At 50.1% G+C, this 27,313-nt stretch overlaps 9 protein-coding genes across 9 annotated transcripts; 4 read left to right on the forward strand and 5 right to left on the reverse strand.

The window, feature by feature from the left end:
• Positions 1-1,808: 1,808 nt before the first annotated feature.
• ASPBRDRAFT_24982 (uncharacterized protein) lies at positions 1,809-4,573 on the reverse strand (the record flags this gene model as incomplete). The annotated part of the gene is made up of 4 exons (XM_067622118.1): positions 1,809-3,995; positions 4,249-4,284; positions 4,336-4,401; positions 4,430-4,573. 4 exons carry the CDS (start codon positions 4,571-4,573, stop codon positions 1,809-1,811), a joined length of 2,433 nt encoding a protein of 810 aa, XP_067484544.1.
• Positions 4,574-4,793: 220 nt separating this feature from the next.
• ASPBRDRAFT_234841 (uncharacterized protein) lies at positions 4,794-5,129 on the forward strand. Its single transcript, XM_067622018.1, has one exon. The coding sequence runs from the start codon at positions 4,868-4,870 to the stop codon at positions 5,084-5,086; it is 219 nt and encodes a 72-aa protein (XP_067484545.1). The 5' UTR covers positions 4,794-4,867; the 3' UTR covers positions 5,087-5,129.
• On the reverse strand, positions 4,873-7,723 carry mdv1 (WD repeat-containing protein). The gene is made up of 5 exons (XM_067623514.1): positions 7,290-7,723; positions 6,607-7,207; positions 6,356-6,553; positions 5,499-6,307; positions 4,873-5,447 (listed from the first exon to the last, which is right to left on the reverse strand). The coding sequence occupies exons 1-5, from the start codon at positions 7,374-7,376 to the stop codon at positions 5,172-5,174; spliced, it is 1,971 nt and encodes a 656-aa protein (XP_067484546.1). The 5' UTR covers positions 7,377-7,723; the 3' UTR covers positions 4,873-5,171.
• A 730-nt stretch (positions 7,724-8,453) lies between these two features.
• ASPBRDRAFT_113934 (chorismate mutase ARO7) lies at positions 8,454-9,240 on the forward strand (the record flags this gene model as incomplete). The annotated part of the gene is made up of 2 exons (XM_067616776.1): positions 8,454-9,104; positions 9,163-9,240. Coding segments are annotated over 2 exons (729 nt in total), but the record flags the coding sequence as incomplete, so codon positions are not given.
• A 189-nt stretch (positions 9,241-9,429) lies between these two features.
• On the reverse strand, positions 9,430-10,439 carry ASPBRDRAFT_24985 (protein-transporting protein BCP1; the record flags this gene model as incomplete). The annotated part of the gene is made up of 3 exons (XM_067622119.1): positions 9,430-9,990; positions 10,048-10,284; positions 10,356-10,439. The coding sequence occupies 3 exons, from the start codon at positions 10,437-10,439 to the stop codon at positions 9,430-9,432; spliced, it is 882 nt and encodes a 293-aa protein (XP_067484548.1).
• A 3,293-nt stretch (positions 10,440-13,732) lies between these two features.
• Positions 13,733-14,962, reverse strand: ASPBRDRAFT_36517 (uncharacterized protein). Its single transcript, XM_067623515.1, has one exon. It carries the CDS (start codon positions 14,903-14,905, stop codon positions 13,922-13,924), a length of 984 nt encoding a protein of 327 aa, XP_067484549.1. The 5' UTR covers positions 14,906-14,962; the 3' UTR covers positions 13,733-13,921.
• A 461-nt stretch (positions 14,963-15,423) lies between these two features.
• ASPBRDRAFT_115268 (uncharacterized protein) lies at positions 15,424-15,948 on the forward strand (the record flags this gene model as incomplete). Its single annotated transcript, XM_067616883.1, has 3 exons — positions 15,424-15,571; positions 15,644-15,765; positions 15,847-15,948. 3 exons carry the CDS (start codon positions 15,424-15,426, stop codon positions 15,946-15,948), a joined length of 372 nt encoding a protein of 123 aa, XP_067484550.1.
• Positions 15,949-16,397: 449 nt separating this feature from the next.
• Positions 16,398-17,873, reverse strand: ASPBRDRAFT_190623 (alpha-mannosyltransferase; the record flags this gene model as incomplete). Its single annotated transcript, XM_067620263.1, has 1 exon — positions 16,398-17,873. The coding sequence occupies one exon, from the start codon at positions 17,871-17,873 to the stop codon at positions 16,398-16,400; it is 1,476 nt and encodes a 491-aa protein (XP_067484551.1).
• A 1,642-nt stretch (positions 17,874-19,515) lies between these two features.
• On the forward strand, positions 19,516-21,903 carry ASPBRDRAFT_50224 (fungal specific transcription factor domain-containing protein; the record flags this gene model as incomplete). Its single annotated transcript, XM_067626502.1, has 1 exon — positions 19,516-21,903. One exon carries the CDS (start codon positions 19,516-19,518, stop codon positions 21,901-21,903), a length of 2,388 nt encoding a protein of 795 aa, XP_067484552.1.
• Positions 21,904-27,313: the final 5,410 nt, after the last annotated feature.

Below are 27,313 nucleotides of genomic sequence, written 5' to 3' on the forward strand. Positions count from 1 at the left end.
TTATTTATGCCTCAGGCTGTAACTAAGCGCCCCAGGCAGAAAGACATATAAACTGGCAGGCTGTAGGGTTCTACATGTAAAAGAAATAAGCCTTACTTCTTCTAGTAGGCGGAGGATATACGGAGTAGTGCCCCAGGCAAATCCTTAAGCCTCAGGCAGGGATTAATATAGAATAGCAGGCTGCATTGAAAACTCACGTTACCCACTTCGATAGGCGGTGCAGTGTGGCATAAGAGCAGCCTGGCCACCCCGTTATCTCAAACCCTGCCTGAGGCCATATATCTGCTACCTCGGGCATTAATATCATACCCCAGGCAATAAATTTAGCCTTAGGCAAGAAGTAAGTTAGCAAAGCAGGTGGAACTAGGATTTAGGGGACGCTCGCTACCACTATAACTACCAGTCAGGTTGCTTCCATACTAGCTTCTGCTCATGCCACATTTTACCCGCCTACCGTAGTAGGTAAGATGCGTCTTTAACACACCTACTGTTTACTCCGGAGTAGTTCTTACTTTGTGCCTGCAATATGCCTCAGGCAGTAACTAAACGCCCCAGGCAGAAAGACCTATGAATCGGCAGGCGGTAGGGTTCTGTATGTAATACGGAGTAGGAATAAGCCTTACCTCTTATAGTAGGCGAAAAATAAACTGCCCCAGGAGGAATTAGGCCTCAGGCATCAAATAGGATGAAATGGCAGGTGGGTGGGTGTGGCATAAACAGAAGTTTATATGGAGAGCAGCCTGACCGGTATATCGAGTGGTAGCGTCCTCACATCTCAAATGCTGCCTGAGGCCAGATATCTGTTGCCTCAGGCAGTAACATAGTATCCCAGTTTGATGACTTTGGAAAGTCAAAGAGACCACCTGACCCTGTATATACATATCTATGTAAGCAGAACCTTAAGAATCCACAGGTAACTGCAGGTAGTAATAGTTCTTTTTTCCTCTTTAGCCTTACGGGAGCAACGTCCTTAAGATTGTTCTTTGACATTCAGACAGTAATGTAATGAATGCCCCAGGCAGAAAACTTAACCTCAAGGCAAGAAGTGAACTGAAAGCAGGTGGTAGGAATTCTTCAAGCACACTAGAAACAAGCCTTACCTTCTAGGGTAGGCGGCAGGTAGGCGGAGGCGCTGTGTGGAGGCAGCCTGGCTGGTATGGCAGTAGCGCCTCCCTACTGCTTTGGTAGGACAGGGACTAGGAACGATTGTAGATAGATACATAAGCTATTAGAGTGCGGATGGGCCTGAAAATGAATGTTGTTGTTCTACAGGTGATGATTTTCTACGTGATGTTACTGCTTAATTAGTAGTAAGTGCTTAGTAGACAAGGAGATGGTGTCAGTTGTTTGGTAACATGTTAGTACTTGTTTCTGACCATCTTGACATCTCTCTGGATCATATACATATACTACCATGGTCTTCAAAGAAAGCGTAGAGTGTTCATAATTGCTAGCTAGTACACAACCCATGAGGCAATTTCAGTGCATAGGATAGAAGAATTTCTACCGATTCAACTATCAATTATAGAAACCCTTGAAGAAAATGCAGGCCGATGCATATATTCAGTAATCGCTAAATACGGATGATTACATGCAAGTACCAAGCAAAGTCACGAGTCGTCCAAAACGTCTGCTCCACGAATAAATAACAAAACAGAGCGTCTATCACGATTGCCATTGCCTGGTATCTTCCCATTCCCGTCAAACGCCACCTAAATCAAAAGAACGACATTTCAAACGCGATACGCCGCCACCCATCAGACGCTAACTCCTTGATATCAACAACGCAGAGGGGATAAAAAGGAATGCTATACATGACCGAAAAGCTTCAGTCGATAAATACACGTGTGATTGCCGCCCCAGTTCGACTTGGCCCGGAATACGACCCTGTCCACCCGAAGCTCTGGAGAATCGATTACCGCGTCTAGTTCAAATCGCTGCACGTGATGCGAGCCGTGAATATCATACGTAAATTTGCCGACTCGGTAGTATGATGGCCCCAGGAATGCATCGTCAGAATACGCGGTGGATGGCTCGGTGGGCCATGCGGACCGGAGGGCGTGCATGATCGGCTTGTGTATTGAATAGCGCTCCGCTTGCGTCTTTGCAGGTCGACTGGTTCCCTTCTGGACAAGTACGTACCGAGCCCAGAGCTCCATCTCCCGAGGGGCATTCTCAGGCTTCAACGTAGCCGTCTTCGGGATGTGTTCGACAGCCACTTCCTCCGGTACGATCATTTGACCGAGGTCAATGCCAATCTGCGACATGCCGTTCCGCGGTGTGCTGCACCAGCAATCTCCATAGTCCTGCCATGGAACCAAAGCCGCCAGCGGCGGTGCTGCGGGACGATGGTGACTACCTCTCCATAGCTTAACATAGGCCCACTGGAGGAGATTGAGCCTAGGCCCAGCAGTTGGGCTTGTGAGACCCGGAATAACAATCACTCCTAGTCCAATGCTGAGAAAGTTGGTCTTTTGCTCTGTTGGAGGACCAAGATCTCCGCTTCCTCTACTTGGCGGCACAATCGGTGTAGGTGACGATCGTACCTCCGCTTGCACCTCGACCACCTCCCATTTGACCGTGCGCATTTCCTTCGCCAGCGATGATACCTGCGCTCCAATTCGAGACATCTGGTCCGTAAGGCTGCTGACTGCTAGCATATTGTTCTCATCCATCGGGATATATTGTGTGGGCCGAGAAAGGGAGGGAATGCCGCTAAAGGCAACCAGGTAGACTGCTGCTGCTGCCAAAGCTATTCCAGCTATCATGCGAGCGAGCGTAGATAAGCTGGGCAACTGTGCCGATAAGCTACCAACCCAGGACCAGTGCTGGCCGGTCTGACTAATATTTTGCTGGTGGCCACCTACTGATGGTTCTCGTGATGGAACTTTCCGAGCATATTTATCAGGGATGAGTGTCTTTGTGGGCGCGGTAAACTGTGCTGCAGGAGACTTCTCTCTGATGACCTCCGGCTCCGGCGTAGGCTCCGGCATAGGCTCTGGCGTAGGCTCTAGCTCTGGTATAGGCTCTGGCTCCGGCGTAGGCTCTGGTTCCGGTTCATGCACATACTCGGGTTCCGACTGTGGCTCCGGCTCTGGTGAAGCCTCTATCTGGAAGTCCTCGTAACTAGGTTGCAGTGAGGGCGATCTCGATTTTGTTTTCAGGAGCCTAGAGTCCGGCTCCTCCTCTTCATGAATAGGCTCGTTTGCAAAAGCCAGTCCGGAAAATCGACGCGGGGGTGCCTTAATATTCTTTCCATCTGAAAGCGTCCGTGTCAACTCATCGGAGTTGACCGCTCGCTCAACACCGAACGAGTATAACGACGAATTGTCGGGTAGCGGGGAGCTTCCTAACGGGGACCCATCGTGCAGTTGTGGGCCAAACCGCCCCATAGGAGATGGATACAAATTGTCGGCTGGTACGTGGGGATATCTGGGTACAGGTAGAGGCTGCGCAGGACTTGAGGCGGTAGAAAGAGTGTGAGGGATAGGAGGTGTGGGAGTGGCGGTGGATTGGTCGTTGTTACTGTAATTGCCCCGTACAGGAGTGGGCGACTTAGTTGCCTCGCGCAAATTGTCGAGAAGCTGCAACTCATCCGGAGTCGGCTCCCGTCGACTTCGCCGAACCGGGGAGCGGCTGATAGAAGGGGACTTTTGTCGACGAGATTTGTCCTGGGTGTTTTCTTTTTCTTTCATTTGTCGATCCTTAGCATCCTCGATCCCCTTGTCGATCGCGTCGGCCATCTCAGTCAGATCCATATGAGGCTGAATCTTGAGCTCCCGTGGGAGAATTGGCGTCTCAGCGGATCCATAAGCGAACGACTGCTTGGTTGGAAGGTTTGGCAGAGCCTGTGTCCTTGCTTCCGGACCTAGTTTTGACTGAAAATACGTCGAAGCACTTCCTATATCGGAGCGAGGAGTAGACCCCGCGCGCCTAACGGCGCCGCGTCTAGCAGGCATTGGAAGTTCAATGGTGAGAAGAATCGGCTCGATGTTCTGTTAGCTAGAGCTCATAAAGTACAGCTTTGTATGGTGAAGGGGTAAGGGAAGAAAAAGTCCTATGGCAGTCGGACCCAAAGCTCTCTACTCACTGTGGGAAGATGGAATTGGATAAGTCCGCCGCTGCCTCAGGCATGAATTGAAGGCCAGCGATACCAGGACACGGCGTTGAAACAGGAGAGATCCAGCTCGGAGAGAGCGATCAGGATTGATATTAAACAGTCAATCTGCAACCGGATGTGTGTCACACTGTGACTGCGACCAGGATGACCGACTCAGATGTATCCTACACGAGGTTCGTTAGAGATGAAATGAAGAACAAGTGAAAGAAAGCTACCTCGTCAAGTCTTTGTTTTCGAATGACCATTGAGAGAGGTGAAAGACTCCGAGGGGCTCGAATGATCTAAGATGAGAGCAGAGCATAGACTTACGATAGCAGTCCGGGGTAATTGTCGACCTTCATGCGCGAAAGCGACACGGCGCGTAAAGACGCGGGCGGAATGCCGATCGACGGCGTCGCAGGGGCGGTGGAAGGATTCAAACACTTGAGATTTATGATAAACCAGGTCGCGCATGTAAGATGCGCGTTGTACAGAGATTCCTGAAGGAAAGATGGTGAGGAGAGAGAATGCTGAAGCAGCAGAACAATGCTAGATGACGGAAGATGTGAGGCTTGTTGGCTGGACTGAATGGATCGATGGCCCGAACCTCCTCCCTCGTTGCGGGTAATATTCGTATCTCCCGTTACCCGCCTTCAATACAGGATTGCCCGATTCGGCAGAGCGGCTCGTCGGCCTCCTTTATAGATCTTCCGTTGGTTCTATATTTCATCCTCTTTACCAACGCAGTGTGTACAGGGCTTACAGGACATGATTGTTGCATTATTGCACTGTTGGTTCTTTGTCTCAGTCCAACTGGTGGGTTACCATACTGTGCCCCTTAAAACTAGTCAAGCCTTTATTTCTTCGCTATTTTTATGCACGTTTCATCGTGACAAAGAGCAGTCCTTCGAATACATCATTTACACGGCTGCCCTCCCAGGACGCCCATCCTTCTATATTGCCAAAAGAATAATATACAGTCGCTGAGGCAGTCAAGCAGTCACAGATACAAAAACATGGTGATGATAGTTGGCATGTACGTGGCGAGTCTTGCAGGTCGTATAGGCATTGGTTAACAAGTCCACGCCGCGACGATACCGTCCTTGCGGCCCTCAACAAGGAATCCATCCTTGAGCCGAACCCGCTCGACCGTGGCCGGCTGCGGCCCGCTGTCGTCGGCGCCCACCCCGGCACCACAATCCCAGTGGTGACCATCCGCCTTGTCGTATACCTTGACCACATTCTCTCCGGCTGCGGCGACAATGCGCTTGGTGTCGAACATCATGCTGGTGATCGGCTTGTCGTAAGCGTAGGCATCGAAGATAGATCCAGTACGGAGATCCCAAATCTGGCCAATGTTAGCGTTACTGCTATTGATGCATGCGAATAAAGCACTTACTCTGATGCTGCGGTCCTGACTTCCGGTCACCAAGTGTACATCGTCGAACTGCAGGCATGTAATAGGACCCGTATGGCCAACCAGGCTCCGGTGAACTTGGCCGCTGCGAAGATCCCACAGACGCACCATGCCGTCCGCCGTACCGCAGGCCAGCGCCGCATCGAAGCACTGAACCGCGCCGACAAAGTCCGCAGAAGCGTCGGGCAGGCGTCCTGATGGGCGCCATGTCGTCTCGCTGCCCAAAGTAGACGCCTGGGCCGCTGCCCACAAGACATCCAGCGTCTGCACGCAGCGCCCTTTGACCAAATCCCACTGTCGCAATGTCTTGTCGGCAGATCCGGAAATCAGGGTGTCTCCCTTGAAGTGGAGGGCGGTGACTTCATCGACGTGCGCATCAAGCGAATATACGTAGCAGTCTTCCAGAGTGGTCGAATGAGACGCCATGGAAGCGTCATCGGCGTGCGCAGATTCCTCGTCGTCCTCGCGCCGGGTGATGCGGTTGTCGCGAGTTGTGGTCCGGGCCCGGCTCAGATCCCAAAGTTTCACGGAGGCGTCCATAGATCCAGTGGCGACAATGTTCTCCTCGATCTGTAGGCAGCGTACGGATGCGTTGTGTCCCTCCAGGAAACCCACGCAGCGGCCAACGTTGAGATCCCACACTCGCACCGTATCGTCCAAAGCAGCACTGATCATAGTACCAAACGGGTAGTCGAAATCAATGGCGGTAACCATGTCCGAATGTGCCGGCATCTCTTTGATTTCGGAACCAGGAGCAAAGTGTTCGTGCAAAACTGGCATAGATCGTTTCCCTTCGACCGTTAGTAATAGACATGGAACAGGGATTTTCTCAAGCGTACTTATAGATCGCTGTTTCACGCTCTTCGGCGAAGGGATCTTCTGGTAGATGGATTCCGACATGAACGAAGCACCCATAGCTGGGTCTTCCGAAACAATCGAGTCATCGTTCGCCTCTGAAGACTTGGGGGTTGCGGGAGGCGGCACCTCAGCCTCTTGCTCTTCCTGAATATCCTCCAGTTTGTTCTCAATCTCGTTCACTGGTTCCACGTTAAAATAGTTCCGCCAAGTATTAGGATTTCAGGTCACCCACGCTCATGTTCCAGATCCGCCTCCTCCATCTCAAGGCCTGCCAATCGGTCTAGCACAATCTTCCGCATGTTGTGTAGGTTCGCGATCTTGTTATCTATCTCGTGTATCTCTGAGCTGCACATGTTTTTCCGAACACCCATCAGTTCCATCCGGCGGCTCAACAAGTCCCGTTCCTTCTTCAAGTCCGACGGAGCGGACGGTAGGGCGCCGCGGGTCTCCCCATCCTTCAACAGCTTCTTGCTCTTGGAAGAGCGTCGGCGGTGGGCGCGGCGATACTCAATGTCATCCTGCGACGCTTGGAAGCCCTGGAAGAGAGAATATGAGCTGGAGTCGTCGGGGATATTGGCGAGAAGTTCGTCGGGAAGGGAGGAGATGGCCCGCGACTGTATTTCGGTGGTGGAGAGCTTGGAGCGGACCAGATCTGTAGGAGTCGTCTGGGTGAGGGAAAAGACTTTGCGCTGGGTGTTGGGATGGCGTAGTTCGCGCTGAATGTCGGCCATCGCAGTGTGGTAGTGGCCGCCACTGGAGGAGTCGGGGGCCGGTCCCATCAAATGGCCAGCAGTCGATGTGACTTTGCGCCCGAAGGCCTCGATATGACGCGACTGGAGAGGGAGAAGGTCAGTGGAAGGGGTTTTAGGCAGGAAAGATCGCCCAAGGGCAGGTGTCAAGGCCGCAAGAGCATACCGTGATGCCGGTCCCTAAGAGACCGTCCGGCTCGACAATATCTGATAGACCGGAGGGAGACTCATCACGGCGGCGGTGTTTGTCCATGACACCGACGGAGGAGCGCAGAGTGAGCTAAGCACAAACTCCCATCCGGGAATTCACAGATCAAGGACAAGGATGGCGGAGAAAGGGAGCTGTCGTGCTCAGTCGGCAGTTGGTCGGCTTCAGGCTGGGATTGGAAAAAGAAAGGCGGATGGAGTTGCACGCGATGAATTACCGTGTTTCGGCTGTATTTTACAGCTTGCCTCCGCTGCGCCCGGCTACCACGGTCAGTCTTCACGCAGCTTCTGGCCTGTTTGGCTTCAAAGTCAGAGAAAGCATATTTATTCCCCTGGAAAGAGTGTCCTTCCATTGGAGCTGAGTGGCTTAAGTAGTCAATGTCCCTGTTCATTTGCCCCCCAGCCCCTCCAGCTTCCCACCTGATGAGGCTCTCCCTTCTGCACATGACAGCATCACCAGCCACGGCTCCCGCCGCGGGTTCTGTACGAAGCCGTAATGTTACCTGCGGGCAGCCAGAATCATGAATCACCATCCGAATCATGGGTTGCAGATGATTGCTGAGCCCAGCATTCCATGACAATTCATCTGCTGTAAGACTTCCTTGCTTTTTTCGGACTCAGCATCAGTCTCCCCCCAAAAGACTATCCAGTTCGCGCCGATCAGCAAAACGTTAGCGCTGACTCCCTAGACTACTTAAGTTGTGTCTGATCTCCCCGAAAGCGGAGTGGTTTCATCTCGCTTTCAGTCCCTCAAATCTACTTCTCTATGGTTACTGCCCTTTTGCCTGCTACGCACTCCTCAGCCCTGTCTCGATTTCCAACCAGCCTCGCCATGGATACGGCCATTGATCTGTCTGATGCCTCCAAGGCATTGGACCTCGCTAACATCCGCTTCCAGCTAATGTAAGTTTCCCTTAGGGATTATATTAGTTAGTTAGCCTACTCCAGATCGACCGAAGATCGGGGACCAGGTCGCATACAAATGATTCACATCCCTGCGCGTCAAGCTCAACCCCGCATCCCCCCTCCATTACTGCCGGAGATTCAACATCTTTTCCACCACCACAAACGCCCAAAATATAGAATAAATGTTTGTTACTAACCATGCTTCAATATCACTAGCCGTCTCGAAGATACTATCACCTTCCACCTCATTGAACGGGCGCAATTCCCCCTCAACAAGCCCATCTACGTATCCGGCGGGGTAAAAATCCCTGGCACCGATCTCAGTCTTCTCGACTACTTCCTCCGCGAACAAGAACGTCTGGAGTCCCGGGTTCGTCGGTACCAGTCTCCCGATGAATACCCCTTCTTCCCGGACTCGCTCGAAGAGCCCATCCTCGCCCCGATCAAGTATCCCAAGATCCTGCATGACAACGACGTCAACGTCAATAGCATCCTGAAACAGCGCTACGTGGAGGACATCCTGCCCGCTGTGTGCGCGCAGTTCGGGCGCGAAGATCGCGGCGAAGCGCAGGAGAACTATGGATCCGCGGCGACATGCGATGTGCATTGCTTGCAGGCGCTGTCGAGGAGAATCCACTTTGGAAAGTTTGTCGCGGAGGCAAAGTTCCAGCAGGAGACCGAGCGCTTTGTTAAGCTGATCAAGGCGAATGATCGGAAGGGTATTGATGAGGCTATTACCAAACCTGAGGTGGAGCTGAAGGTGTTGGAGCGGTTGGCGCTCAAGGCGAAGACGTACGGTACCGATCCGGGTTTCCAACCTGAAAATGGGCCTAAGATCAATGTTGATGCTGTGGTCGCCATGTACAAGGTGAGTTCAAAGCCAACCTTCTTGGCTTGCATCACAAGGATTGTGCTGACGTGTGTAGGAATATGTTATCCCGCTCACCAAGGTGGTCGAGGTAGACTACCTCATGCAGCGACTGAAGGGCACGCAATGGGAGTAGTAAGCTCCCGTGCTTCCAATTATAAACACGGAATATAACACGAGACGCCGTGACGAATCTTCTATAGAATTAAACCCAAGATGGAATAATAGAAACGGACCAAAGATCAAGGGACACAACAAAATGAACAGACCAACTTTTCGGGTGTCTATAACATATAATCATCGTAATCACAAACAGAAAATAGATCTATACCGGAGGCTTAATATACTCCGTCATGTCCTTAACCGCCCCATCCAACTTGCCCGCCTCCAACAGAATCAAACTCCCCTTCGTCACAATACCCAGATCCTGGAATGCACGCTTCGCATCCGACAACCCCTCCTCCGCCTTATGCGTATACTCCACAGGCCCAACACAAACGGCATGCCTTTCCAAAACCTCATCCTCAGGATGGAAGAAGAACCGCTCGGCCTTCTCCCCACCGGCAGCCTTCTTCTTTTTCTTCTGCGGCCGCGACTCCTCCGCATCTAGCTTCGACTCCACCTCCTCGTACGTCTTCGACACAATCAGGTAGTGCGTGAAGCTGTAAGGCTCTTTGTCTTTAATCGCCCATTCGATCTCCTCTTGCAGCATCGTGTACATGGGCGGTACGACCTCCGCGGGCATGTTGATGAGACGCTCCGTCAGGAGTAGGCCGATGGGCGGGATGGGGGTTTGGGAGAGGAGCTGGGCCAGGGGTGCGAGTGATGGTGTGGCATTGGCTTTGCGCTGGAGGTAGGCTGTGAGGTCTTTGATGACGGGCTTGTCCTGTTGCTTTTGTTAGATCCCTGCCTTCTTTTTCAAGGTCAAAGTGTGGAGGTGTACCTTGTGCTCCTGAAGGTTCAACACAGTCAAGAACGCATACGGATCCGACTCATTCCCATCTACTTTAACAGTCGAACCAAGCAAAGGTTGCGAGAGGATCAGATCGGCCAAAGCGGACATGTCGAAGATCTGGGCGTCGGTGTCGAAGAGCTGACGGAGGAGGTTCTTCAGACCGTGGAAGTCGACCGCCGGTTGAGGGTCGAACCATTCGAAGTCAACGTTGACCATGTCCATTTCCTGGTTTTACATGTGTCAGTTCCATCTGAGGTGATTTCTGATATGTATATGCTGTTGGGAGGGGTAAGTACCTCGTCGGAGTCGTCGCCGTCGACGCGGGGATCCGTCCCCGACATCTCGACATCGTTGTCTTTGAGTTCCTTGCGCTTGACCATTGTGTATGTTGGGTCTAGAGAGTAGGTGAGGTGTAGTTTGAGGGGTTGTGCTGGAGTCAGTGGGATTCCGCTCGCGGAGGTTCGTCGGGCGGCCGACAAAAGTTGATCTTCCGCTAACCGCTTTTGATTATCGATAGCTTATCGATACCGCTTGAGACTACGAAGTAGCGTGATCTAATCGACTGCATTCAAGACCTGATAATTCATTGTTATGCTATCCAAGTCAATCCAATCTCATATAATATTCACCGAATGGTCTATTGGTCGTGCGGAAAATGCTGTGTGGGCGTTTCACTGTTCGAAGAATATTCCCTATGACCCTCAAAAGCTCGCTGTACAAGTAGCAACAGCAAGCAGGAAGAAGTCAATGATGCAGTCAGTCACATAGCTAGAGGGAATACAACCTGATGACCCAGTCAATGTAGATAAGGCTTCACTGATCCCTTAGTACTATATAATCTCATCCTGCGGCCTTCCTCGATCTTTCTAATCTTTCCAACCCCAACCATCTAATTAAAAAAAAAATAAAATAAAATAAAATAAATTTATCCTATAACTACATATCAAAATCAATATGCTGACATAAACGTCTTAGCTGACCAGGCAGTTGCCTGGAATATCATCATGGTCAACTTGATGCTGGTTAACAAGGAGAACTTATTTGAGTGGACCGATTGCCCTTCCTATTACTACTCAACTTTCGATACATCTACAGACCAGACAATACATCTGAGATGGGAGAATTAGACGTTTGCAAAACTCTATTTAATACTCCTGCTACAGGTACCGCATGTATAGTGCGTCGATTGTGTCGTGGGGTACGGCCAGATCAAATTGTCCATACTTTCGAAAACCAAGTTCCGGGGACCCTCAACAGTCAGGAGATAACATATTATAATCAGAAAGAAGCAGGTGTGACACGCTTGCTACGACAAATAAGCTGACAGTTTCAGCAAACCTCCATCATCGACTTTTCGTATCTGACAGCTCTAGAGCACAGAAGGAACAAATATGTGCCCTAACTGAGATAATGGTGTTCTATCCTAAGCAACAAAGGCAAAAGCAGTCGCATTCGGTCTACTAGGTTTTTTATGTTCTATAACAAAACTATAGAGCTCCTTCAGAGAAACATCATCTTGGTGAATCCTTTCGAGCAAGTCCAATACCATGTTTCATGATCTCGCATAAGACTTTTGTCGTCCTCACATCTGAGCTACATCGAGGTTCTCTAGGAGACCGTATGGTCCCACGACCCCGGCCAGTTACTAACTACCAACCACAATCGTTCACAAAATCATTCCCGGTCAATAGGTGAGATACGATATACTAGTGGATCTAAATACAAACCAAGGTCGCATTCATGAACAATAATCGGGGCTACAGGATTAGGAGAATCTTCAATGATGAAGTACCACAAGTCAGAGCCGCAAACCTGGATGTCCCGTACTTCGAAAGTAGCATAATTATACGACATAATTACTTACAACAGACAATCAGTTGTTTGCCTAAAACAGCTGATTAGTTATAAAGAACTGGCTCAGTTACCGAAAAAACCTACAAATTTTTAGCAACCACTGGTTTACCGGCGAAGAGATTTTTCTGGTGGAATATTCAAATATTGGAGCCAGGAAAGATATACAAGAGAACATTTAACGGCAAACCGTTCGAGCAAGTTCGATACTATGGCAGAAAAAACTGAAGTTCCTTGCACTATTCAAAAACCAATAACAGCACTGATTGTCTTGAGACTACTCTTGGCAACTGATCCTATACGACCTTCACCAAGGCCAACGCGACAACGATCAGTCTCTCATACTCCAGCCTCTCGGAAGGTACCAGTCAATTTCGTCTGATATTATGGATTTGTCGGTAGACTTATCTGATTTAAATCCCAATATTAACTCTTTGGAATACGCCACAATTCCCTGGGATGGAGGGAGGTGCGAATGGCCTCATTATTAATCTTACTCTGTGGTGTCTGATTAGTTCAGTATGGGAGGGAAAATAGCCTTCAAGTCCAGTCCATATTCATTATGCCCTCGGCCAACCCCATTTATCCAGGATGAGGACCCGTTAGGGAAAGAAAGTAGATGGAAGAGAATACCGACTAGCTAGTATAATGAGTACTAATTATGGAAGCCCAGACGTCCCGAAGCTGAATCTAATGCATGATTTTGGGACGTTGCGTTGCTGACATCTCAGCTACTTCGAACTTGCCTGGGAGGCTATGCAGTCTACCAATCCTGGCTAATTGTCGAACTATTGATACTAATTATTCGAGTCCGCAGATGCCTTGAGAAAGCAAGAAAGGCAATCATAGTCGAATGAAGCCGGGGGGGCATGGTAAGAAGGTCAAGACATCATAAAAGGAGGACGGTGAGGTCGAGCTCACCTTGGCGGATATCCGCCATGAGATGTTTCGAGAGGGGAAGCTCTCGACAGAGCTCGCCGCAGCTAAGATCATAGACCCCCTAATTCAGAGAACAGAGAAGTTCTCTGAAGAATACCAATCTGCAAATAAAGGACAGCGACTGGTATTATGCCTGGTATTCTTCAATTCAGTAGATTGGTTCAACAATCTTAATACAGGAGTAAGCGCCATCGCTGTTCAGGCGCTAAAAGATAAAACTACTATTCTTTAGGTGCATCCAAGAAAAAGATATCCCCAAATTGGGACAAATGAAGACAAGTGCTAGTCCCCTTTTATGACACATTAAAGAGAGCAGCAAACAACTGGAGGAAGATTGAAGAGAGACTAGAAAAATTATTCAGGCAGTTTATAAGGACCCCCTGTCGTTATTAGACAGAAGAATCCGATCCCAAGTTTGATAAACACATTCCTGACTAAACGTCAGCAGATCCAGGGAGGTAAGCTTCAACTTTGTATGAGGCATTATGGGAACAATGTATCGGCTGCAAAACTTCGCATTGATCAACCTCAGGCGGTCTTAATGAATTAATTACTTGAGTTAATAAAGCGGGGTGGAAGAACTTGGACTTGGTTCCAAGATGCAAGAATACCCGATACTAAGCAGTATACCGATAAGCGGCCTCTATTTCGGTATGCTTTGGGGTGGATGATCGAAGAAGAATTATCATTCAATATGGATGAGGAGTATTGTTATTTTTGGATATATACTCAGTATCATCAGTCATGATACTAGTCCTGACATATCACATTGGAATTGCAAATGTCATAAAATTTTTTCTTATATCCTTGAAGGTTTTCTTCTGACCCTGGTCAGAAGAGATCTTCAATATAAAATGAAAAGCACTACGATATTCATGAAGTACTGCAACATACGAAAGATCCCACTAGTATAGTAGCACTCCACTCCTTTGTCATATACGTAGTAGTATGACTTCTCCTCCCTTCCCAAACTCCCCACTACCATCCCTATACTCTATTTACCGTAATGTGATCTTCTAAAAGTTCTATACCATATCTACATACTAACTACATATACTAACAACTACATAAATCAAACATCCTTCTCAACCTCCTCCACCGTCGGCACCTTATCCAACACTCTCCCATAAAACCCAGCGACGTGTTTCACCACCTCACACAAAACCTTCACATCCTCCAAACTAACCCCCAACCGTCTGGTCCCCCGAATATGCCAATGCGTCTCAATCCTCAAATTCTGACTCATGATCGCCGGCAACACCACCAACTGCGTATCCAAATCATCCAACACCCCGCGATCACTCAAAAACAACCCATACGTAATCTCCTTCGACAACCAGGCGAAATCCTTATGCGCCGCAAACAGATCCAACGTGCCCGAGGTATTCCGCGCATACAGCTTCTCCAACCATGCCACGCCGCGTTCGTGGTTTGCCTCGTCGCATTGCCAGTTCTCCCGTGTGAACGTGTAGTCTTTGTCTTCGGGGGCTTCGAGCTTGCTGATGGCGAGGATGGCTTCGATAGGTTTGCAGACGCCGACTATGATCACGGATTTGATGAGGGCTTCGCGGATTCGTCGGATCAATTGTTGGCGGGAGGAGGGGGTGGAATATTCGGGTTTGGAGGTCAGGTAGAGGTAGAGTTGGTCGGCGCGTTCGGGGTCGGGATTGGCGACCAGGGTGGAGATGGCCAGGATGTACCATTTGTCGTGGGGAAGGGTGGTGGTTTGGAATTGGGATTCGAGGGATTCGAAGAGTTGGATGTATTGGGAGTCGAGGGTTGGGGTCGTCATTTTGGGGGTGGTGTTGCTGTCGCTGTTGGTGGTGATAGTTCGGAGGGGAGTAGGGGGAGCAGCGAGTATATGACATGCAAGAGGGGATGAGGATGATGAAGGTGTTGATGATATTAATGATGGTCGGCGTGGCCTGTATCGGGGCGGGGAGAGGAGGAGGGGTAGGATGGAGGAGTTGGTGCCGAATTGCCGTCTACTGATGGCAGAAGTAGTCAATTGCAGACTACGAGACTGAGACAACAGACGCGAAGGGTTACGGGCCATTATGCATCCTTGTAGATACATTATCCTCAGTCGTGAAGGTGAGTCGCGTGTATCCGTTTGTCCCCATGTTTAGCCTTTCTTCCCGGAAATGGACGTGGTTATCAGCCGATATCGGTTTATGTAAGGTTGCCCAGCAGTTGCCCCCATCATTCAGGTACATCAACTAACTAGTTAACTAGCTGAACAAATTGCCTCATCTCACTGCACCCCCAAAGACTAAAAATGGTACACCGAAAATGCAACACCAGACGACCCAACTACATCATCGAAGAAAGAAATGATGAGGCTTGTTCCAGCCAAGGGACAGGCTTTGACCCACCGCCATGGGTATGATCTCAGCGACTACCATATGACATCACAACTATCAGACCCAAATTCTACTCTATATAAACGCTGTTCATCCTCAAGCAATGTAACTTCTACTACAACAAACAACAAACACTCATCGAATCTATCTCTCTTTCATAAGAAACAACTTAACTCTATCCCCTCCATCACAAATTCAAACAACACACACAATGTCTTCCTCCGGAGCAGGCCAATCCAGCGTCGGCAGCCGTGCCATCTACGAAGCCGGTGACCAGCGCAACGTGCCCCAGTCCGTTATCGACGAGCAGAACCGCTACGATGAGGGCCAGAAGAACAGCCACAAGAACCTTGATTCGAGTATGCCTCTTACCCCTCCTCTTACAACAACAATCACTCGGGAGATATCGTACTAATGAAGAACCAAAACAGAGGACCAGCGCTCCATCGGCAACAAGCTTGCCGCACAAGAACGCAAGCCCGAGAGCGACCACCACCACAACTTTGTCCAGAACCCCGAGGCTGAACTTAGCAAGCAAGATCCTACTAAGCCGGTATGTTTCATACATTCTTTTCCTTCTTCCGCGATTGATATAGTTGGGAATGATTTGATTGACTGACTGTTTCGTCTGCAGGCCAAGGTGCACGGTAACAAGCCCTCGAAGGGTGCTGAGATCGATGCCGAATTGCAGGCTGAGGATGAGCAGCGCTTGCGCGAGAAGGGTATTAAGAAATAAATAATGTAATGATGGAGCTTGTATGGATGGCTGGATGGGAAAAGCGATATATATCCTGTTCGAATGATTGCATGATTGACACTTACGCCTGGGGCGATAGCATTATGAACATTATTTATTCAATTGACAATGAATCAATTTCTATTTTACTTCAAACTCTTCTTTTGGGGGTTGTAGGGACATTAGGCCATGTGGGTTGACTGTCGCCACAGGACACGGGGTATGCTTCGGTATTCGTTGCGGAGTATCAGGGTATCCAATAAGACCAAGAAAGATGCCAAATGCGACATCTATCAATATTATACATCTATAAAATATGTAACCGAAAGAAGAACAGAAGAATATATACAATACTGCTGATAAGCAACCGTGTCGATCATAAACAGCATGGCGTAACTGGCTACCCAGTGTCTCTCAAGGCTCATAATCGCAGTGCGATACGGCCAATATCAGCTTTCATCAGTGAATTTGGGGTCATCATCATGCGGCTCAGCAAAAACATTCGCCCAGTAGCTCTCCACCCTGTCGCAGACTTCATCTTTCCTCTCCCATGTCCGGAAGCTGATGGCAGGGTCGCAACTAATGTTTTTGATCTCCTCCCAATACGCTTTCTCAACATCGTATCCAAATCGTTGTACGGTGGATTCGGCCACCAGCCACGCCCGTCCGTCCGTGCCATCGGGGCGGAGCGTGGGTGTGGTCTCCCATTTCATGCCAAATACGTTTTCAGCAGGATTGAACTTGGGGTAGTTGGCATGAATGAAGAAAGCATGCGGGGCCTTGGCCACAGACTCATCCTGCACGCGCCATTTGCCTGCACTGGTCAACGCATAATCCTCAACCGGGTCAGTCTGCACCATCGCAGAGCCCGCAATGCCTCCCGGCTTCGAGTGGCCGACCGCCTGAACCCGCTCGCTCACAGCGTAGAATGGCTCTCCGACAGCGCTTGCAGCGTGGAGGAAGGTCTCCTTATCGCCTTCGCCCGGTGCACCTTGCGACAATAGCCGGAAATAATGTGATGGACCGTAATAATTGTAGTAAGCAGCTAGAAGCAAGGTCAATTGATGTGTCTTCTTTGATACCAAAAAGACACCCGCTTCTGATGACGCGCGCTCCGACAGCGCTGGCATTTCCTGCCGTGAAATTTTGAAGTATAGGGGGGACGCTGAGGAGATCCAAAAGTCCGGCCAGGTGACTAGCCCCTTCGAGGAGAATGGCTCTGACTCCAGCAAAGTTTCAGGCTTCTGGAGAGGAAAGCAGTCCGCGTCCATCCAGATGACCTCTTCAAACGAGGAGAACAAAACCGCAAAGATTTTGAGCTGATAATGCTCAATGGCACCCTTGCCAACAATTTCCGAGAGGACAAGACAGCGCGCTCCCAATCCCGGGAGGACCTCATCGCAAATCTGTTTTTCATATTCACTCTTATCCTTCATATATACCTCCACCGGCAATGTTGACCCCAATCGTCGCAGCATCCGCAGTGAGGACAAGAATACAGGGAAATAGGAAGCCCCGGCCGTGGACACTATGCCACGCGTGCCCGGAGTATGTACAGGTCGCAGCCGTTCAGATTTGCGACACTCTTCAATGTACCCCGCATGAGCCTCTTCCATCGCCAGTAAATCACCATCCTCTATTATTGTCAGGTCGGGGCGGGAATCGGTCGTCGTAGCATTGAAGTGAGCCGCGTTCACGTCTGCCAGGCGCTTTGGAGTAGGAGTATTTGGGGCATGTCCTTGCAAGATCGGTTTCAAGACCTTCCAAAAGGCATTCTGACGTTCTGCGAGAGGAACCTCAAAGGCGGTGCTAGGGACTACTGAAGCCGGAGGCGGAGCCCAATAGATATATACGGTGCAGATGAGTAGCAGCGCAGCCGTAGCTGAAATGATCGTTTTCAGTCTACCTGGTCGAAGAATCGGCATGACTATGTTCGCTGCCCGGGGGCAGAGCTAGGGGCTTAGGGGTATGGCTTTTGACGATTCGAGGCAAATCTACCAGCTCGTTGTGTATGGAGGGGGTACACGTCGGCAGCCAGGCTATCAGGACGAGTTGACAAGCAAAACTCAGAGATGTGCGCTTTAGCAATCCATCCACATGGCTGGCAAGCTCGGGTCCAGTCCAGGTACAGCGGGAGGCGGGTTCTGATTTAACGGGGACGCGAGTAGCGGTGGAGGAGTCGCGGTAGTCAAGATAAGGCACAATTAAGCCTGTTGTGTTGGCACGGTATGGAAACGCTAGAATATCGCAAAGTTCTGGCCATGAAACTCTCCAGCGGCCACGAAGGCTCAGCAGGCAAGCGATGGGAGGCGATGGAGGCGTCGTGGATGCTTTTTCCAGCAGGCGGTGGCAGAACGAGCACTTACGTTGCCCGCCGCTATTAATAACACGGTGCATAATCCGGTATGCCATGGCTCCGGTTGACTTCACAAAGATCTTCACCCACTGCCAATCATAATATACCAAGTGCGAGGGATTTTCCTCTTTCATCCTCGTGGTCGGAGACATCCCGACTGATCCATTAGAGGTTCCAAGGCACCACGCCCCGAGCCGCGACAGAGGAAAGGGGGAGGTGAAGACTGTATGTGGTCCATCCGCGGAGGAAAGGCCAAGTTCCACCGAACCGACAGACTGGAAAGTTGGGAATGGAAAGTTCACCAGTGGATCCCATTAGCTTGGTCTACCGAAACCTTAAGAAGTTAAGGGGAATCTAGAATCTGGAATCTGGAAGAATGGGAGAAGAAAGGTGAAGGATGAGGCAGGCCCTCGCCTCGAGGATAGTTGATGGTTAAGTACTCCGTAGTTTGCTGGTTATTTATTCTGTTACATTGAAACGATGCACCTCCCGCTAGTCCTGTTCCGGCCAGTAGATTTGCGGGCAGCAACTCCTTCGACTTCATCTTGAACAGACCCTTCATCATCTGTGCAGTGTGCACTAAGTCGAGTTCGTCACGCCAACTCTTCACCGGTTATGAGCTGTTCCATGTCCTCTGGGTCCATCTGAAACGGTGGCTCAATTTCGCCGACACTCGGCCGCCATCAAGTAAGATCGCTCCAAAATGCGGGTTCGAAGACACTCGCCACTTCGCGGTTGGCTGCTGAGCCTCGACTACTCGGCGCTAACGAGGTTATACTGGCCTAATCTCCGGCGCTGCTCTCCTAACGGCGGGTGATGCCGCAAAGATCGTCGCTTATCATCATCTCCAAATCCGCTTCTTCCCTCCTGCGCGAACTAGATCGATCCCCCGATGTGATTCGATTATAAACGACCGTAAGCGTGGCCCCCCTCTCCGAAGTTAGCTCTTCTTTCTTGCTTTTTCCTGACCTGTTCATCCCGACTTAGCTACTAGAGACATTCGTTACCTTCCACCTCCTCAACAACGTGTTTGCGTGCCTTCACCTGGCTCATTCTGACACACTAATTAGCCTGCTACTACGTACTGCTGCCGTGTCAACTTGTTGCACCACCTATGGTTCCCCGCACTCCGGGTTATCTCCACATTGCTTGCCTGGGCGAGTTAGTATCTGCACCCTAACAGTTGGCCAACCTCTGCGTCGGATCCGGCTATGGAATCTACCTCGAAGGCTCGAATCCGCAAAACTCCGCCGGTCTCCGCCCCAGCTCCCCGGAAAAGGCGTAGGAGGACGGTCGTAAGCCAAGCGGCGGATGATTGCTTTACTTGCGCCCGACAGGGTACTCCTTGCGACCGCCGTCGCCCATATTGTTCCCAGTGCTTGGACAGCGCCCGCAATTGCGCGGGATACAAGACAGCGTTGACATGGGGCGTAGGAGTTGCCAGTCGGGGGAAGCTTCGAGGATTGTCCCTCCCCGTGACTGGGGCACAGCCTGCGGTCGCACCTCCTAAGCTTCCCCGTGCGACAGGACCACGAGCACCGTCAAAATTGCAACCGTCAAAATCGCAACCGGCTCTTGACATAGCCGCAGACCAGCTACGAAGTCATGATAAACAGTGTCCTTCAGGGGTTGGAATTTCAGTGACTGGGGTGCCTGTCTCCATTTCACCTGCTTCTCAACGCCGGTTATGCTCACCGGAGTATCATACAGTGGATTCCCATGTTAAGCCGACGTTCTTTAATTCTTATCCTTCACATACATCAAAGGTCGATTCTTCGAGACAATATTATACCCCAATTGTCTCAAATCATGAACCGCCAAGGGCCTGGATAGAACTAGAACAAACACCGGTACCGGTACAGTCGCCATGGTCGGCACAGGCTCCGGAACAGACAGATCATGCTCTAGATGAACAACCCGAAGAAACCTGTTGTAACGACGTTTCACCATGTATGAGTGCTTGCCAGCCGCCATCATTATCTCAGCAGTTGCTGGCGCGTTCTGTGGGACGTACACCTCGACTTCGATACCTCATTAGTTACTATGCCGAAGTCATTGCTCCGATGATCGTGGCGTTTGATAGTCCAACCAACCCTTTTCGAACATACATCCTTCGACTGGCGCAGGAAAGCACGTCACTCCAAGAGGCCATCGCCACGTTGGCTAGCTGTAATCTTCGACAGCGACGTGAACGAGGTACGAGGTCGACGGAGCGAACTTTGCCGGGGCGCATGTCATCCATGGCCCACCAAGCCTTGACCGACGGAGCATTACAGGACCGGACCGGTATCAGTATTCCTGAAGGACATGCCCAGGAAGAACAGTATCATCGAGGCATGGCGGTCTCTGCCTTGAATCGGGAATTGGCCGATCCACGCCAGAGGCTTTCAGACTCCGTCCTGGCGACCTTACTCATCCTCTGTCTCTTCCACGGATGTGATACTGGGATCGCCCAGTTCAAGACACAATTTGCAGGAGTAACGAAGCTGTTGGCCATTCGACTGTGCAATTCACCTTGCATGTCGGATGAACTGAAGTGGTTTGTTCGGATGTTCACATGGATTGACACGATGACCGCCACCACCAATGACCGTGAGGTACAGCTTCGCGGTGCTTGCCTGGATATCACTGCCGCCTCAGATGGCGAATGGGGCCTGGAAAATCTGGCGGGATGTGATGCCGGGCTTTTTAGGATCGTGGCACAGCTAGGTCGGCTGAACCTTTTGAGTCAAAATCAAGAAGTCTGCACATCTACGCCACCAGACATCCATCTGCCATCCACTACCCTCCCGCCCTCGATGGCGTTTTTCCCATCGAACATTCCAGCCACCTCGTCCGGTGCTTTTGCATTTTCATTGTCGCCGCCGCCGCCTGCTGGTCGCAACGGATCACAGCTGCCGTCGGACTTCTGGGCTGAATGGTATCCTCTCCGACAGAAGCTTGAATCCTGGCGATTTGTTCCCCACCGGTCGCAATCAGGGTCGCCTCTCTTTGCATCCAGCCACGCCTACATCTCGCCACCTTCATCGCCAGCAGACCCGCCGGTAGTCGCACCTCACCATCTAAAAGATGTCATACACATCTCTGAGTCATTCCGCCATGCGGCAATCTTGTACAGTGAGCGACTCGCCTATCCAGACCTACCGTCCGACCACCCTCGTATCCAAAACATTGTGCAACACATAATGAGTCACATTATGACTGTCCAATCTGACGCGTATCTCTTGTGGCCACTATTCATCACAGGATCTGAGTGCGTGCGTGCCGATCATCGCGCCATTATCCGCCAACGGTGCAAGGATCTATCCAGAGACTCTGGGTTCTTCAACAACCTCTCATGCTTGCAGCTGCTGGAGAAGATCTGGGCAGAGCACCCTGCCGCGGAGGTAATTCCTGCTGTCTCATCCCTTGATTTCGGCTTGCAGGCAGCCGCCAGCGGGCCCGGGAGTGAGGTTACATATCTCCCGCCTGGAAGCTGGCCCTCGCAGCATGAGGCTTTCATGTCTCCGACGCTGGCGTCAGTCTCTCGGAAGCAGGGATTCCGCTGGCACGAGGCGATGCAAAGCAAACGCGCGGAGGACGAATATATGACTGTATGACGCGACCCGACGGATACGTGCATCAAAGAGACGAGTGTCCAGCATCAATTGCTAGACCAATGATGAGAACCTAGCACAAAATATCGAAGTACCATATTAGCGAAATATAATGAACATAATACATCCTCCCCACTACCACGTACGGTGTACAGTATCTATCGCAACCTGAACCTTCGGGCCACAAGCCCCCACCAACGGACCCATCGCACTAGATCCGTTCCCACTTCCCACACAATCCGCCAGATACTCAGATACCAAGTTACCAACAAGATACGTACGTAGTATGGAGTTTAGTCTACTGCGTAAAATTCTCCGTAAACCTAGTTACTGTCACTGTCACCTGTCACCTGTCAGGCTCAGAACTCAGAACTTAGAACTCCATCGATGATGCATCAGATCCATCTAGTCCATCTGATCCCTCCAGCAACCCCAGCCTAACGAATCCACCCAAACAAACCCACAAAGTACGGGCATCTCCCGAGCGTAAGTAAGTACGTTGGGGAAATAAAAAAAAATAAGAAAAATTAAGTTGAGTTTCGGGCCCTTCTTCGTGTCAGAAGCTCATTTGTGGGTGTTGGGTCAGTCTTTGTGAAGTGCTGTCCCACCAGTAAGTACTGTGCTGCTGTGGTGATAGAATGAGTGGGTAAGCAAGTGTCTGTATTTTAGAAGAGGGGGGGATAATTTCTTTCGAACTTGAGTACGTTGGAAATGAGGGTATATTGTGCTGCGCCAGTATACATTGTACATTCTATCTATAGCTACTTATGGACTAAGCACTACGTACCGTAGTCAGTTAGCATGGAGTTAACGCACAGTGGTATACTACTACTAGTAGTGGCAGTGGCAGTGGCAGTGGCAGTGGCAGTGGCAGTGGCAGTGATGGCATCGCCCACTGGTGGACTAATACATATTATCTAGTTATCTATCTATCTATCTATAGTAATAGTAGTATTAGATCCCACTAATAATGATGCATGCTCATGCACATAGCCATGCTCTAGTCAGCTACTTAGTTAGTTAACTACTATGTGACTTCTTGGATAATAACTCAGTCAGATTTCGTCATTCTCATCATCATCATCATGGCCGGATAGATGGAAGATGGATGAGCGTATCGCTGAGTGTGACTGGACTCCCTCCATCAGACTCCACGAGACGAGACAAGACAAGATGCGACGTGATCGATCGGGATACGTCCACTGACAAAGTAGGTTGCTTGAAGTAGAATGAGGGGTTCTACTTCCTTACCACCTTACATCATTAATGAACTAATGAACTAGTACACATAGAGTAAGTAACCCATACTACTAATAGAAGGTCATCTGCCTGCCTCCTCGGGAGAAAATGAGGTGGTGGGGGAGAAATGTGATAGTGATGAGATTCATCAACTTCGGCGGCTATTCGGGGGGTCTTATCCCCCTTGTTTCTTTCCCGTGTGGTGGGAGGGGTTCTATTTAGTGAGTGATTGACTATCTACGCCGTGGAGGGTAACTAGAACAAGGGTGTCGTTGGGGTTGGGGTTAGGTTGGCGGTTAAGGTGATGTTCAGACTTCATTAAAAGCGATGAAAGTTATTAAAAAAGAGGGGTAGAGAGAGGGGGGATGACATGGGGTTATTTCCACTAGAACCTACTGAGTAGTTGGATGGGGTGTGGTGGAGGTATGGTATGTACATGATTTTCTTAGTGGTATTTATCGGGGGGAGTGTTGGGTGGGTACTATCGTGTTGGACACTTACTGTCTGGTTAGTATGCTGGCTGTCTGTGGTGAGGATATATACTCCAAAGAGGGGTCTGGGATGTGGGTAGTAGTATGGGAATATAGATGACTTTATTGATGTTATGTGTATGGTCACTTTGCTGTTTTCTGCTGTGGTATGGTATGGAGCACTGGTGCGGATTGTTGGTTCTATGTATTAATGGTGCACAGTGACTTGGGCGTTGCAGCAGGTAAGTATATATGGTATGCATCACAGACTTCAGAATTATATGGTCTCAATGAGGATACATGTTCTAAGTCTGTAGGACAATCTATCCAATGTCGAAACTTGAATGGTAAAGACGTATGTGTATAGCATCTAATCCGAACCCTGCAATATAATGAATCTTCTTTTGGACAATATCCAATACTACAAAGATGTACAGAGTAGAGTATTCCACGTGCATCCCTAGCATATTGACGTAACCAATCTGCCAAGCACAACTACATCCATGAACCTAGTCTACCCAGTAAAAAAAGTGTATGTAGAGCCGAACGCAAAACATCATTGCAGCGGTTACACTCAACGCCAGTAGTACAACCACAGTGCGTATTGCTTACACAGTAGTACTCCCTAACTAACACGATCACGATCCTCCACACCTGCGGAAGCGGAAACCTGCAGACGTGTCGGGCCTTTGTTGACTTAGGCTCCAAAGCGCATCTTGTTATGTTAACCGACAATACAAACATGGTTGGAATCTGGATGCAATGATAGGCTGATAATTTAACTAGCACACGCGCTCGGAATTTAATAGACAAAACCATGTGGGAACGAGGAATGTTCAGACAGACGGAACTAAAGTAGTGTACTTTGGTATGATCCTTCGAGCGCGTGCATCTGGAGGTGGGCGGATGGATGGATGGATACCAGATAAGGCATCAATCCAACACACTGGCCTACGGAGTGAAATCGATTTGTTCGCCAATCACTCTAGGGCTCAGGGCAAGGGCTGAGTCAGGCGCACATTCGCGCAGTAGAGTCACAGGTATTAAATCATAATAGGTATCGTGAGAAGGATGCGGAAATGACACTCAAATTCCGGCCGCGCGATCGGCATGCGGCTGGGAGGTCTAGGATATGCAGGGGCTTAGTTGCTTGTGCTGAGGTTGCTTATTTTCCAGGCAAGGAGGGTAGGAGAGGGTGTGTGATCTCAGTTGTATTGAGTCAGTTGGAATTAGTTGGGAAGTAACCAGATAGGTTGGTTTGTGATTTAAATGTTAGGTTGCTGTTTACTGTTGTGTTGTGTTGCTGTTGTGATAAATCGGGATCTGTGTATCAATTTTGGAGTACATTCGGCTGGGGACATTCTGGCATTCTATGGGTCTGGCCGGAAATGTGATCAAGGGCCAAATATTTGCCTTAATTTCGGGACAAAGGTATACGGGAGTTCTTGTATGTACCATACCATACAGGCTGCGGCGTAACTGAAGGCATAACTAGTTATTCCAGAAGGAAATCAACAGGAGCTGAAATTCAGCGGAAAAGATTAATTAAAGGCACACGGCACAGTCTAGACTACTAGATCATCGGCTCCCGAGCAAGGGACGGTGAAAACTCTGCTGGTGGGACTGGCCCTGTGGGGGGGTGCCTGTTTGACTTTGATTTACGTTGCTGACCATCCTTTCTGGAGGCCTTCCAGATTCGGCGGTGCGGGCGATGAGGTGAGAGTGCAAGTAATCCTATCACCGCCTGTCGTGTAGCATTTCACTATCAGCCAGTGCGATAGATCATTTCGAGTAGTATCTTTCGCATCTCACAATACAATGAGAGAAGTAGATTGGCGGACCGCATCTTCCCCTCCCAATCAGGACACTATCACGGCAACCCATCTACGACGAGTATGTATGCATTCGAACCGTTGACGCCGAGCGGAGCTCTCAAGCGGCACCCGGACTTGATCCCGCGCCCGGCAGGGTTTATCCAATGGTGGTTAACGCAATGCAAGTGGTCGCTCAGTGATGAGGAGTCCATCTCTCTTAAAGTTTCTGATATGGCTCAGGATACTCTTTAATATTATGACTCCTCCTGTCCCGACAGGCGGACGCCACCACGTAACCATGATCACATACTTTTCTGACCTGCTTAAACCCAGAACGCCATGTGTGACCTTGCAAAGGTGCTTCGGCCAGCCAGCGTTCAGAAAAGGGTTGCCTATCTGCCAGGGGCTACAGAAATCGCTACTTTCCCGGTCGCTGATTGCGTGGGAGTCTCGACATTGGGAAAGGCCGATTTCTGATTGGAAGGCCGCCCGGGGACTGGCCCTATGGATTTGGACTGAACTACTACTATGGAACTACTACTAGTACTTCCTGCTAGTAGCAGGACTAGTAAGTCTTGTGGTCGCTTGGGAGCTTGAAGGCGTTAAGTAGTACGTTGCTGTTTCCCTCGGTCTGTCTGTCGGCCTGCCCGCATTGGGTGATGGCGTCTATCACATTCGAGAGACGCCAGCATTATGCAGTCTTCAATAGTCTAGAGCCCAGACAGCATGAGCGTCTCTGGAAGTTTCACAAGAGTGTTCGCCAGACAAATGCCCGGATCCTGATCCTACGAATTTTTAAACTACCGCGTTCGACTCGCAAATTGCGGTCTGTCCAACAAGCGTCGTCCGATATGAAAAAGGTGTGGTTGCTGCCCAGCTGGCCGGCAGCGGTAACGCCCATCCGTAACGCCCATCCACTCTAGCTGTTGCCCAACAACCATGCTATGGCTCGTGGCTTTGGGGGGAGTCCGATCTTCCATCACTTCCATGCCTTATGGTTCCACTGGTTCGAACAGATGAGCTTGTTCGCGGACCCCGGACAGCAACCATGGGTTGGGAACGGGCTCATCCGCGCGCTGTCCATGGAACCGACCGTCGATAATCGTGCCCGCCCGATCAGCATATCTATTGATGTACGGTACTTTGGACAATGAATTGGCCCCATGCTGGAGACGCAGTCACTCTGTAGGTTCGGCTCCTTCGGTAGCATGCCCAGCATGGCTCTTTCCCTATAAAGGCGCTGCAAGAAGAGACACTGTAGGCGCCTACTTGACCTCGCCACAGTGCCAGGCCCCCAGGGTAGGACAAGCTCTGTATAAGTTCATCTTACCATGACTGCCTTGGAAGATATTAATATCTCTTACTCATAACTGAGCCACCTGTGGCAACGTGATCATGACTCACATTCCTTTGCCCCGAAAACGTGATGTGCTCCTTGCTATGCGGCAGGCTCCCACTGTAGGTACGCACGCCTGCTGAGGAACGCAGCGGCGGCGAAGTGATGGGTGCGCCAATCGCAAGGCGCCGCGGTAGTCTTATCGAGCATGATAGACAGACATGTTGAAGAAGATGACTGGACTTGGGAATCTGAGGATCCCTCTCTGAGCATTATTTTCCGTAGCGAGCCTGCCGTTACCTGTTTCATCGTGTCGCCCAGTCAGGGAGGGAAGGCGGGATGCCCAACAGAGCGGTTCAGATGACTCTTGCAATGGCGCCCATCAATCGGATGATTCATCGCCATGCCGCGGAGAGGGGGACACCAGATAATGGGTATATTAAAGCACGAGTCGCTGTTGATCCCTAGGATGATACTGTGCGGCGATTTCTTGAGGGGGAATGTGTCCAGCCTTGTCTGGTCTTGTCCTGACTGACTTTGCAACTGTCTGGATG

The sequence above is a fragment of the Aspergillus brasiliensis genome (genome assembly GCF_001889945.1).
Source record: "Aspergillus brasiliensis CBS 101740 unplaced genomic scaffold ASPBRscaffold_1, whole genome shotgun sequence".
Lineage (NCBI taxonomy): Eukaryota > Fungi > Ascomycota > Eurotiomycetes > Eurotiales > Aspergillaceae > Aspergillus > Aspergillus brasiliensis.

What these genes read in the sequence shown, in the direction of transcription:
- ASPBRDRAFT_234841 (XM_067622018.1), top strand. Translation starts at nt 4,868, where the DNA reads ATGATTGTTGCATTATTGCACTGTTGGTTCTTTGTCTCAGTCCAACTG.
- mdv1 (XM_067623514.1), bottom strand. Translation starts at nt 7,376, where the DNA reads ATGGACAAACACCGCCGCCGTGATGAGTCTCCCTCCGGTCTATCAGAT. An exon ending in TCTTAGGGACCGGCATCACG is followed by an intron (nt 7,208 to 7,289) that starts GTATGCTCTTGC and finishes CTCCCTCTCCAG; the next exon opens with TCGCGTCATATCGAGGCCTT. An exon ending in GTCAGGACCGCAGCATCAGA is followed by an intron (nt 5,448 to 5,498) that starts GTAAGTGCTTTA and finishes AACATTGGCCAG; the next exon opens with ATTTGGGATCTCCGTACTGG.
- ASPBRDRAFT_36517 (XM_067623515.1), bottom strand. Translation starts at nt 14,905, where the DNA reads ATGGCCCGTAACCCTTCGCGTCTGTTGTCTCAGTCTCGTAGTCTGCAA.